Source organism: Amphibalanus amphitrite, unplaced genomic scaffold (genome assembly GCF_019059575.1).
Source record: "Amphibalanus amphitrite isolate SeventyFive unplaced genomic scaffold, NRLGWU_Aamphi_draft 001027F_arrow, whole genome shotgun sequence".
Classification (NCBI taxonomy): Eukaryota; Metazoa; Arthropoda; class Thecostraca; order Balanomorpha; family Balanidae; genus Amphibalanus; species Amphibalanus amphitrite.
In genome coordinates, this window is record NW_024882521.1 from 119,570 (window position 1) to 132,815 (window position 13,246).

At 52.8% G+C, this 13,246-nt stretch overlaps 1 protein-coding gene across 1 annotated transcript; it reads right to left on the reverse strand.

Annotated features, from left to right (window-relative positions):
• Window positions 1-501: 501 nt before the first annotated feature.
• Window positions 502-12,212, reverse strand: LOC122369349 (predicted GPI-anchored protein 58). Its single transcript, XM_043344031.1, has 2 exons — window positions 11,915-12,212; window positions 502-3,988 (listed from the first exon to the last, which is right to left on the reverse strand). The coding sequence occupies exons 1-2, from the start codon at window positions 12,069-12,071 to the stop codon at window positions 3,741-3,743; spliced, it is 405 nt and encodes a 134-aa protein (XP_043199966.1). The 5' UTR covers window positions 12,072-12,212; the 3' UTR covers window positions 502-3,740.
• Window positions 12,213-13,246: the final 1,034 nt, after the last annotated feature.

The following is a 13,246-nucleotide window of genomic DNA, read 5'->3' on the forward strand; positions in this document are numbered from 1 at the left end:
TGGTCGGCTGATGGAGCCGGGTGGTCGGCTGATGGAGCCGGGTGGTCGGCTGACGCAGCCGGGTGGTCGGCTGATGCAGCCGGGTGGTCGGCTGATGGAGCCGGGTGGTCGGCTGATGGAGCCGGGTGGTCGGCTGATGGAGCCGGGTGGTCGGCTGATAGAGCCGGGTGGTCGGCTGATGGAGCCGGGTGGTCGGCCGATGTGGCCGGTTGGTCGGCTGATGGAGCCGGGTGGTCGGCCGATGTGGCCGGTTGGTAGGAACGGATGATGGTATGACGGTTGGTATGGCGGTGGGCGAGGGGTAAGCGCCTAGCGGTACCGGCCGGCCGTGTCAGTGTAACAGCCCATCACCGATACATCAACCTGTCAGTCAGTGGGGTCCGCCCACACGGGGACTGCGCGACCAGGAGAGAGAGGGGTCTTATTCATGACAGACAGCGGGGCACCGCAGACGAGGCGACGGCCATCATCGTGGGTGGCGCGGCCTGCTGGACGCACCGCACACACCGCACGCAGCAGTGTGCGGTGCCCGTGAACACCCCTGTTCACAGACGAGAGAAGAGGAAGGACATGGGAGGTGAGTGAGCATAACTGGGGGTAGAGTGTGGTTGGGTGATTCGGCCGGTACGGCCGCTGGTGAGCCGGGAGCGGTCGGCTGGTGAGCCGGGAGCGGTCGGCTGGTAAGCCGGGAGTGGTCGGCTGGTGAGCCGGGAGCGGTCGGCTGGTAAGCCGGGAGTGGTCGGCTGGTAAGCCGGGAGTGGTCGGCTGGTGAGCCGGGAGTGGTCGGCTGGTAAGCCGGGAGTGGTCGGCTGGTAAGCCGGGAGTGGTCGGCTGGTAAGCCGGGAGTGGTCGGCTGGTGAGCCGGGAGTGGTCGGCTGGTAAGCCGGGAGTGGTCGCCTGGTGAGCCGGGAGCGGTCGGCTGGTAAGCCGGGAGTGGTCGGCTGGTAAGCCGGGAGTGGTCGGCTGGTGAGCCGGGAGTGGTCGGCTGGTGAGCCGGGAGTGGTCGGCTGGTAAGCCGGGAGTGGTCGGCTGGTGAGCCGGGAGTGGTCGGCTGGTAAGCCGGGAGTGGTCGGCTGGTAAGCCGGGAGTGGTCGGCTGGTAAGTCGGGAGTGGGCGGCTGGGGAGCCGGGAGTGGTCGGCTGGTGAGCCGGGAGTGGTCGGCTGGTGAGCCGGGAGTGGTTGGCTGGTGAGCCGGGAGCGGTCGGCTGGTGAGCCGGGAGTGGTCGGCTGGTGAGCCGGGAGCGGTCGGCTGGTTAGCCGGGAACTTTTACGGTCGGGTCATGACCTTGACCAGCAGTCAAATTTTCAAGTTAACATTTAGGAGTTAACTTATGGTCTGTCGACTCGTCTCGACGAGAGGAGTACGATGCTTGAAAAGTAATGTCGTGGCTCTACTGAGTCAAGGTGGTTGAAAAAAAAAACATTTTCTGTAAACCAGTTATTTCGTTGTTTTTTTTTTTTGCCCTCTAGAGGCCTGACCGTGGGCATGGGGGTCAAATCTGAGGACGCAATCCGGAAAGAGGGTTAAAAGTGCTATCGAATGCGCTCTTCCGCGGCGCTGTGGCTTTGTTGGTTCTCGAGTTATGTGCCGCTGTTACCATTTTTTTCCAAGTGTTGAACAACACGGAGGTTACAGCGCGCTCCTGAAAAACCGCGACGTCACCGCGAATAGGTGCGCACGGAGGAGGAACGTGCAGTTTCTCGTTCCGGGTAGTTAGCGGGACGCGACCGGCTGGACGCGGCGCGACCCAGTTGCGTGCCTGGGGACGCCGTCTAGCCGACGCTGATTTATGCGTCTGAGGAGGGTGCAGTGTTACGGTATGTGGTGGCGGCGCGAGTCGCACGAGAGGGCGAGCAGTGCGATGGGCAGCTGCCGCCGCCTGGCAGAACCCGCGGCGCGGTCCAGCAGAATGGCCCTCAGCGGGGCGGCTCGGTTGCCCCCCCCCCCCCCCAGCGTTTCCACCCGCGCCGCTACGTGACAGGACAATGGACAGTGACCGCGGCCGAGACACGCCCCGGCGAGGCGGTCGCTCGGGTAGGGAACTGACGGTCGTCGCGCAGGTGTCTCGGGGTCACACTCCCTCCCCCCGACCCCCTGGGGAGCCGATTTGGGAGGAGGCGGGGGAGACTGGCCGATACGTCGGCGCACCCTCTTCCGAAGAGGAAAGGAAGGGATGGGACAAGGGGCGCTGATCGCCGGGACGAGGCAAGAGGGGCAGAATAAGCTACAGCGGGGAGGGATTGGGGACTGCAGGGGCCGTGCGACGCTTGCAGGGAGTATGTGAGCAAACGGCAGGAAAGCGGCCGTAGTCGTTTCGGGGCTTGCGAGTTGTTGTCTCGCGGCCGATTTCATATCTTGGTAATATCTCACATCACGTGGTATTTTACGCCCCAAGTAACAACACTCTCGATGCCTAATATGCCCCAACTGTATGTCTGCGTGCTTGGGTTGCAGTTCATTTTATCACTATGGAAATCATAGCTAGTAACAGAATACGATAATACCATTCAGCTTTCAAAAGAGAATAGGCGGAAAACGGTCAGATATTTTTTTTTTTAGCCACCTTTATGGAATCGACCGCTGATGGTAGCTTACTGCGAAGACGAAATGTATTCCGTGCAAACGCGTTCCGGGCATCTTCGGTCTGCACAGGAATGTAGCTTCGGAAGTACGACGTCACGGTAAAATATTTTGCCGCAGAACGGCATGAGAGCAGTAATCGCCACGAAACTCGAATGCGCAGATCGCTCACGAGGGCGCAATACAACACATACAATATAGTGCATACAATGCATGACAACCTAACCGGCCCGGGAGGACTGCTAGAGCTGTGCGAGGCTTCTAAGGAGCCTGTCAGGAGCGGGCAGCTGTGGCCTGACCGGGACCGGTGAGGGTCTGTCGGGGGTTATGTGGTCTGACCGGGATCATGACGGCTGGACAGGAGCCGTGGGAGACTGCTGGAGCCGTGCGGGGCTTATAAGGAGCCTGCCAGCGGTGGCCTTATCGGGGTATGTGAGGATCTGTCGGGGTTTAGGTGGTCCGTCTGAGACCAGAACGGCTTGACCAGTGCCGTGGGAAACTTCTGGGGCTGCGAGGGGCTTGTAAGGAGCCTGTCAGCGGGCAGCGGTGGCCTGATCGGGGCCTGTGATGGTCTGTCGGGGGCTAGGTGGCCTGACTGAGACCAGGACGGCATGACCGGTGCCGTGGGAAATGCTGGGGCTGCGCGGGGCTTGTAAAGAGCTTGTGAGCAGCGGGCAGATGTGGCATGACCGGGGCCGGTGAGGGTCTGTCGGGGGTTATGTGGCCTGACTGAGACCTTGCTGGCATGACCGGTGCCGTGGGAAATGCTGGGGCTGCGCGGGGCTTGTAAAGAGCCTGTGAGCAGCGGGCAGCTGTGGCCTGATCGGGGCCGGTGAGGGTCTGTCGGGGGTTATGTGGTCTGACTGAGACTAGAACGGCTGGCCTGGCGCCGTGGGAAACTGCTGAGGCTGTGCGGGGCTTGTAAAGAGCCTGCCAGCGGTGGCCTGATCGGGGCATGTGAGGGTCTGTCGGGGTTTAGGTGGTCCGACTGAGACCAGAACGGCTTGACCGGTGCCGTGGAAAACTGCTGGGGCTGCGCGGGGCTTGTAAGGAGCCTGTCAGCGGGCAGCGGTGGCCTGATCGGGGCCTGTGATGGTCTGTCGGGGGTTATGTGGTCTGACCGGGAACACGACGGCTTGACCGGAGCCGTGGAAGACTGCTAGAGCTGTGCGGGGCTTGTAAGGAGCCTGTCAGGAGCGGGCAGCTGTGGCCTGACCGGGGCCTGTGAGGGTCTGTCGGGGGTTATGTGGTCTGACCGGGACCACGACGGCTTGACCGGAGCCGTGGAAGACTGCTGAGGCTGCGCGGAGCTTGTAAGGAGCCTGCCAGGAGCGGGCAGCTGTGGCCTGACCGGGGCCTGTGAGGGTCTGTCGGGGGTCGAGACGTCGATGCTCTGTGTCACCTCGCCTGCGGACAAAGAAAGATAAGTCGTGTCAGATCAGGTGCGGGAAGAACAGGGGCGCGGGAACTTCTTTCAGACTGGGGGGTGGGGGGCACACCATAATGTAGATCAACCTAGGCTACCCTCAAATCTATAGTTTTCTCACCGGTTTTAGGCCACTTATTATTTACCCCTTGGCTTTTTCAACGAAAAAGGAAGCATTTACAAACAAGTGCGGTATTCCGTCTCAAAATTATGGGGGCACCGCTCCCACGGCCCCAGAGTTAAGGGGGCAAGCTGCCTTAACTGCCCCCCCCCCCCCCCGGTTTCCGCGCCTATGGAGAATGAAAAAAGTCCACAGTTCGCGGACATCAGGAGGCTCACGGCACTGACGGGACACATACAATAACGTTTGTGATTGATACGGTATTGTAGATCCGCTATATTTCAGTTGTCGTAGAGGATGAGGGGACTTCAAAGTGTTGGGAAATTACGAGCTAACCACGAATCCTACGAACAATATACTGATACGCTTATTGTTGGTTCTCATTGAACATTATGCATGTATTATTGGGACTTCTGAAACAATACACAATGAAAATATGTAGGTCATCTAATGTTCCGTTTCATTGTGTAGTAGTTACCTTTACATCGTTTTTATATCAATATAACATCGTGTTACGCGCTGACTCATCCATATTCAACTTTATGCGTGAATCTGTTTCTTATAAGAAAAACACGTCAGAACATTATAGAGAAACAAGGACATATAACGCACCTATACTGCTTACTACAGTACTCTACTTCCCTAGAAATATGAGAAATCAACAATCAATTAGATTAGTGAGTCATCACATTTTATATCCGGACGAATAGTCATCATCCAAGTGTTATCAGGACTGGGACATCCGCATTGAGCGGGTGCTTAGTTTTCCGTGCCTCCTACACCACTAAAAAAAATCATCGTATAAACAAAGCATTGGTTACAAGGAGCGGATTCATTATCATAACTACATTATTTTAGTGAAAGCAAACGATTTGTTTCCCCGAATCTGTTGTATTGTGGCGTCTAGTCTTTGCAACACGGTTCGTGCACGGTAGGCGGCTATTCGGTTATCAATGCGAACATCACAGTGGTTTGTGCCGACCCTGCGCGGGAGCGAATTTCTGCTTTGTTTATGCGAAACGATGATGCTTGATTATTGTGGGGCTTATCTTGTATCCCTTATGCTGCATTGTTTTCGTCGAATCATTTGTCACTGAAGAAGGAAGAATAAGAATCAGTGTATCATCTGCAGCGGCTTGCAAGTGTAAACCAGATGCGTCGGTAGTTAGGGGCCAAAACTGAACATCGAGAAATATATCCAGCCACAAACAACTGCTTTGCAGACGCAGATTACATCTGACTGGAAACGCAACACTGCTCCTTTGTGACAGGACACGTCAGTAATAGCTGAGCCTGCCCTCTGTTGAATCCAGCCTCTGTCGTCGGCTCGACCCCACCCCATCCCACTCACTCCCACCCCCTCCCACGACTGTCTGCAGGTCGCCCACACTCCCATGAATCGACAGACTAACATCCCTGCCAGACGCCGACCCGTTATCGACAAATATATCCGCCAGAAAACTGCCGTGTCGGGTCCGGGAAAGGTGGCGGAGGTGCAGCGGCGACTCAGGCAGGAGTGTCGTGTCGGACGATCACCGGCTACCGGGGCTGGTGACCGACGGGACGCGGCCAGCCCGGTACTCGGAAGGATGGACAGACCACCGAGCGGCACCTCTGCCCTACCTGTGCGACACACCTCGGCCGTTACGACCACCGCCGCAGCCGCCGCAAAACAACGCTCCCTTTGCGCAACCGACTGGACTTTTGGACGGAAAACAGGGAGGGCGTCACGCGATTAGGAAGCTGTTCTGCGAGTTCCAGCGGGGGAGGAGCGGTCTCGAGGATTTGTGTGCTGCATCCATCTTCGTCTCTGAGATATCTGGAATGGGAGGGCTATTTATACTGGTATGGAGGTGGTTCCTACTTTCTGATGTTTCCAGAGCCGAAGACTCGAACGTTCAGTGATAGTGAATCCAGTTGTGTGCTCTTTCCTGTGTTATGGTACCACAGTTTTCCTTCATTTTACACCGTGATTGTGGACTCATCTATCGCCGATGGCGCTAGAGACAGCAGTGACGTCAGCACAACGTGACGTCATTTCTGACTCAAACGGCATTGGCTGCTCCTGTCAGTTCGTCGACCCTTCACACCCAAACAATATTGCATAGAGGCGCTTCGTGCAGCTGATGAATGTTGAGACGAAAGTGGCCACTCTCGATGCCGCCACGGCATCCAACTCAGCATCCTCCCGCAATATCGAATAAGCCAGCTGTCAGCCAGTGGGCTGATGACGTCACAGAGCAGACGCTGAGATTGCTGACGTCACACGCCATTTGCCGGCAGCGTCTCAGGCAGCTGATGCCGGAGCGCAGATGACGTCCGAAAGGAGACAATAGATTGAACGGCAGACGGCCGAGGGCAGAGCTCGGTTAGTGACTGGTAAATGCTGTTGGGTTTCAGTGGTTACCAGGCTACGGCGGTGGAGGATCGGCTCCCCAAGAGCAGCAACTCCGATTCGGGAAAGTAATGCGGCATGGTCACGCAGGCACAACGGACGGTAATTGAAAACAATGGTTGGCGCGCGCGCTGGTTCGGGGTGTGGGTCAGCTTATAACCTTCACCGAGTAACCGAGCGAACCCGAGCCGAACGGGACACCGGGAGATGGATTAGGTTTGGGCAGGAATTACGTACATGCATTTTAGATAATGTGGCACGATTAGGAGCATTACATGGATTGCCTACACTTCGGGGAATACAAGGGTAGGCTGGCTATCAGTTAACTCAGAGTGATCACGCATACATGCACAATGTGCGCCGCCGTTTTTGGCACATCTGTTCATGCCTCTTTTACACACATGTTGTGAAAATTTTAGACCCAGGTCGCTCAAGGTCAGGTCACCAGGTCACGTCAAGTGACCTCACCAGAAAGTTCGGTGTATAGCTCGACATAGCTATACACCGACTGAACGATCGCCTTGAAACTTCCAGCCATTGATAAGAGTAACAGTATGTATAAGATGCATAGCTCGGAATATTTATATCGGTGACCTAAGGTAAGGTTATTTTTGTGCCCTGTCCATTTTGTCAATGTGAGAAAATTGAAAGGCGTCTCTTTTGGACGAACGCCATTCTAGACACTCTCAAACATCGGGATACAGGTAAACTTGACACTGAATAGGAAAATTGCACCTGTGATCCCTGCATATGTCCCCGAGGTCATATCCTGTCATGAAAGGTTCCCAGCAGTTTTTTGCAATACCTTTAAACAGAGCCGTGCTAGAGTGATGAAAGAACTTTTGTGTGTTGATGTCGACGATACGGATGGACTGATATGCAACATGACCTTTTCCGGTGAGGTCAAGACTTGACCTTGGGTCAACTTTAAGAAATGACCCTTCAATGTCGAATTATAGTTCATTTATTCGACGCGTCTCGACGAGAGGAAGACGATGCTGGCAAAATAAATGTTGTGCCCTTCTTGAATCAAAGTTTTTTTTTAAATATATTTTTGTTAACCGGCTATTTTCGAGTTTATGCCGTCTGGAGGCTTAACCGTTGGTCCTAGGTCAAATTGGAGAGCTTTGTTCCAGAAAAAGCGTTAAGAGGGCTATCGAACGCGCTTTTCCACGGCGCTGTAGCTCAAACGGTTCCCGAGTTATGTGCCGGCTTTAGGGAAGATGTTCAAATATGCAACATTTTACCTTGACCTCTGGTGACCTGACCTTTGAACTGACCGAAAAATTACCCGAGTATTTTCGTCCTGATTTTGGACGCTCCCTCGAATGCCGCTTACCTCGTGTCGCTAGTGCTACGTAGCCCAGGAGCAGAGTTAGAAAAGGGAGTGTTCAAACATCCCCCGGCCCGGCGCGGTTAGCGCCGAGCACGTTCCCGACGCGGGTTAAATTGTAAGCAAGAATCGTGGTGCATATCTTGGAGGTCTTACTGGGGTCAGAGTCATTGGGATGGTGGGTACTAGCTGGACAGTGGACATTTCCTGGTGTGGCACGATATCGCCACGTCGGCCATGGAGGCTCGAACTGAACATTTTATATTTATTTATTCAGAGCTGGACGCGAACTGGTTCCACTTTTATTCACCAGTTTGTCCCCGGTGTGAGCATTGCGGAAGCTACCTTTGCTTGTTAGCTTTTGCTTTGCTTTACCTTTGCTTTGCTTGCGGAAGCTACTTTTGCGGAAGCTATCGTTGCTACTGACTGCAAACTGCTAACTGATCTTTGGAAGCTGATGGTGTGTATCTGGGGATGGCTCAAGAAGAGTTTTGGTTAGTTAGCCCTAACACCCGCTGGCTCGGGTCCGTCCGTCTCACGGTACCTATATAGCTAGGACGGAGGTGCAACAATTTCATGGTTGCATGAATGCATCTCTAAGCACCCAGGCACGAACCACGGTCACACGTTGACGGAGAGATTACCGAGCTTTTTCTGACATGAAAATAATTCTGAGATAACCAGCTACATCGAAAATTTGGCCGACGGCCGACGCAGAAAACGACCGATCCAGCGCGCTGAAGTCGTAGGCTTGTTTTCTGATAGCTCTGGAAGTGAATTTAATCTTAACGACATATACAATAAACATATTGTGACCTCATGAATAAAACAGTGCATGTGATGTTATTAACGCTCTAAATGTTTACTCTTTACTGGGTATATTAAAAGCGTTTAAAGTCTATATCAGGATTATTTGTCGTGTGTCAATGTGGAGTGTTGCGAGAAAATAATCAAACGTGAAACGATCTTCTTACATAACCATTCAAACATAACACCTAAACGATGCCGAAGCGGTTCGAATCGGGTCGTACCGGTCGCTTCAGGGATTCATTACGAAACTCGTCATTTTTTCATCACTGTAGGCATTTTTTTATTTGCTTTTGTTAGTATGCTGCTCGCACGCTGCCATACCGGTGGCAATTTGCGTCTCTATTTCATGTTGCAGAAGTTTTCTCAGAGAGCTGAGTGACGCCAGCGAATGGCATGCACAATGTCATCAGTAGTCACGGGCCTTGGACACGACCTACGACGGCCACATCACCCGTTTGCACAATGGTAGCGTAAGGAAAACCGAGATGGCCGGTTCTTTCTCAGCGCTTTGATGATTCATGATTGCGATGTCGCTCTTTTGGCCTTGGGTAATACTTGGGTGGGGAGAATTGAATAGACGAAAGGTGGTGTACTGTATGCACACATATGTTTTGCATTTTAATCATGAACTGCATTTCTCATCAGCTCTATCGTCCTCCGGCCTCTGAATACGTCACATGAGTGAGCCCTTTCTTCACTTTCGCATTCCTCCGAGACTCTTTGTTAGTAAGTTACTTGTAAAAATAGCAGGGGCAGGAAAATGACGAACGTTTATGCACCCATGGGTGAAGGTCACCAGGATGTCTGGGGACAATGGCTCCCGACAACGGTCACTCTGAGTGACTTGAGATCGTACCTCGCCGAAAACAGGTTTTTGCTTGCCACTACAATAAACAATTTAGGAAAATGCAGCGATTACTTGAAACACGTAAAATGTCAAGTTCCCTTGTTGAACTGTCTCAATATGCAGCATGTAAACGTGAATATTTAAATTCTGTCCTTTGTGCTAACAAACGGCTGAACGTGAGTCTAAATGTGCGAAAATTGGCGGTTTTCGGACGGCCCTGCTTTCCCTGCGGCCTGCGTGCCACCTCAGAGCTCACCCGTGGCCTACTAACAGCCCCCAGTTCGAGCTGAATGCAATATCTGGCCAGCAGTTATTCACCGCGGCATTTATAGCTCCATACCTCCCTGCAATCGAGCGGGCCATTCGCTGGGAGCTCGGGGGATTCGTTTTACCCGCGGCGCTGCCGAGATGCCGGGTGCCAATGGCGGTATTGACAACATAAGCGAGACTCACATATTGACGTCTTTTTGAGTGGTGATTGCCTTATGTAACAGGTATCGGTAAAAGAAAATGAGCTAGCATTGATGCATCTAGGACACAATAGGAGCCTATACTGGGTCTTATGTCCTTAAATCTACATACCTAGAAGACGCAAATTGCTTTCTCGTTATGTGATATTCATAACAGCAACATTGTATCGCAATGATACTAGCATACGGAAATAATAGCTCAGTTTTGATTTATTGAGACACAATAACAAGAATCTGGGAAATCTGCAAGATATAATGTTGTTTACGCAATACGCATTGTTCCCGTGATGCCTAACTATACCTACACCACGTTATTGCTAGAGGACAATTATGTCTGATATCCTGAAAATTTACGGACTTACATTGACAATTATGGTCATTATTTAGGCGTCGATGGTGTTTGATTGAAATATAATGGGAAAAGGGAGTCGCTCAGCGTCTTTCAGTGACTAAACTATGCGAAAACGTCCTTTGTGATGTAGGTACAAATAATACCATAGTGCAACTTCCAAATTACAACTCAGCTCCAAGCATAATTTCCAGGATCTCAATGCTGAACTTTCTGTACAATTCATTTCCTACGCTTTCAATCTGGTACCGAGCTATTCTTGAGCCCAACAATAAATGATGGTAATGAAAACGGCCATTGTTTCTGAACCATCCACACAATGAGAGCTTCTGTGCTGCTAAATGGCACAATGGACCCGGCGAGCTCCTTGATACAGTCATCTGCAAGCGCAATTTTCCAAGCACACCAGCCATATTTCAGCGCTCCTAAATATACGGGGTGGGTATAACGGTTATTGAACTGTCATTGCCAGCTGCGACCAGCCGCTCTCGGGCTATCGGAATATTCTGCCGGCGCCCAATAACGGAGACGGCGGGAGTGGGCCGGCCGTCAGCGTATAGTGTATACGGACGGCATGCAATGTGTACGGACAGGCTGGGGCCGGCTGTCAGCGTATCCTTGGTGCATACGGACGGCGGGATGGGACCGGCCAACTGTTTGCTTTCGGTTGATCGAAGGACAGCGCAACTTGATTTTTCTGTGGTGATGTAGTTCATCAGGTGTTGGAAATTCAATCATTTTTGTTGATGACTATCAGTCGCGTCAAGCTCTGTTGTAGTGACATCAATGCCTGATACCTCAGTATCTAAGTCTATCCTCATAAAAGAGAGGGGTGCTTAGAGTGGCATGACGTTCTCACTCGGTTTAAGTGGTAGGTACTTTATTTCTCATCAGACTATGCATGTCACGAAGAGATGCGAATCCGTTGACCGTTATCAGTTTCTCGTGACAGCTGTGGTATGCAAACATGACGATATTTAGTGACATCTGCCACATGAGTGTGACGGATAGATTTCAGCGTGTCCTCTGAGGCAACTCTTATCATGACTGCTCTTTATCACATGGGACCTGATCTTCTTGGAAACTGAAGGCTCCAAAACACGCATTTACTTTCTCCTGGAGTCGTAGATCACGTTTCACTTTCAACCCGAGCCGCACATAGTGCGCGATGTTGCGCTCAAAGGCGTGTCGCGTCGCACATGAAAGGGATAAACGATTATCCTCCTCGGAGATAAACGATATGGGCATGTAATTATCTAATAAGGCATTGCAGTTCTCTCGAGGCCTGAAGTCGTCAATTCTGGCTCGGTTTGCTATCATTGGAAAAAGAAAAGGAATTTTTAACTTTATCGAAGTGGAGGATGAATGATAAACTACTTGTTCAAATGCTGCTTCGTACATGCCTGTTGCAGACTTCATTCGGTTCTTTTGCGGCAGCCAGTTAGCGAATGTGGTAAGCTATCTCTAGCGTTTGAGTAAATGGAGGACCGCACCAACCCACCTTGGTGTGGTTGTTTAAGGGGCTTTCACACTGAGAGGTATGCTAGACACGCGTGTTTGGCGCGTGCCGTCAGCGGCTCACCTGCGGGTGGCACAGTTGCTCTCAGCAGCACCTCGGGCGCCGCGATCTGTTTCCTCTGCGCGATGTTGGTCCTCTCGGCCGGCGAGGCGGGGGCGGGGGCGGGGGCGGCCAGCGGCAGCAGCAGGGCCGCCAGCAGACAGTGGGCGCGCAGTGCCATCGTGCAGGGCTCAGAGGTGGACTGCGAGCGCCGCTGAGTTCGGGGGCCGACTGAGCGCGGTGTGCCGGCCGGTCCAGCGGCACCCCGCTCAGGTGGGCAGGTGGCGCCGTGCCGCGGAACGGGCCGACCCGACACCCTGGACCCGGCCGGCCGGCGCGGCGGCAGCGGGAACCCCGGCCCGAGCTCCGCGCTTGCCCGACGACCTCAGCTCGGCCTGAGGCGAAATGGGGCGCGGTGTTTACAGTGGATAACGTCGAGACGTGTTCTTAGTACTCCGATTCTGAAAGAAATGCCGCAACTTTGAATAATCATCGCAACTTGACATAAGCTGACGTAAACTACAAATATCTTATCACACAACCCTTTATTCAATGCCGCCCCACCCCCACTGCTTAACCGAAAACCCAGCGGCCAAACCGCGGTGGTCGTCCGGTCGAGCTAAGCCTGCCTCTGTCAGTGTAATTCGGCTTACTGGGGCAACGTCCGCGGCTGACGGTCGACGGCAGTCGCCGCTGCCGGAGAGACGGTCGGAATATAATCGGATAAGCACGCCGCGCCGGCTCTGTTGGCGCCTTGTCGGCTGTCAGCGTGGCTGTTCTCGCTCGGAATCCTCCCGGACTCCGAGAGGACGTCACGGACTCTGAGAGGACGTCACGGACTCGGGAGGGATGCTTGCGGCCTGTCCGCGGCGCAATGGGAATCGTGAGCCTCGCGTTTACATTGAGGTGACATACGATCTCGTGATTATTTTACGAGGTAGCTGCCCATCAATGGTCAAGCTGCTTGCATATTCAGTGGTTTCGGGAAGTCCTAACCGTTCATCGAAGTCTTTGCATTGGTGCCAGTACGGTATGAATAATAACACGAGCGTTCCTACACTTTGATCTCACCTACTAATCGATCGCTTGAACTGAAGTTTGAACGCATAAAGTGGGCGCCAGCAGTCAGCTATTTTATTGTAACTATGGAAATTATAAACATTTTTGATTTATTAACTGTACCCCTTTCTTGTAAACCTGGGCCCGGTTCTTATAGAAACACTTACCGGTAAGTGTCACTTGGGCCAAAGTGACACTTATCTTAGGGCGACTTGAAGTCTCGGTTCTTATAGCCACACTTAAAGCCTCCCTATGATAAGTGTTACTTTCCTTAGGGAGACTTTGAGTGAGACAAGC

Bases quoted from the DNA above. Each gene is read 5' to 3' on its own strand.
- LOC122369349 (XM_043344031.1), bottom strand. From the start codon at position 12,071: ATGGCACTGCGCGCCCACTGTCTGCTGGCGGCCCTGCTGCTGCCGCTG. The intron at 3,989-11,914 runs GTGAGCCGCTGA...CTTTGTCCGCAG, and splicing joins AGCAACTGTGCCACCCGCAG to GCGAGGTGACACAGAGCATC.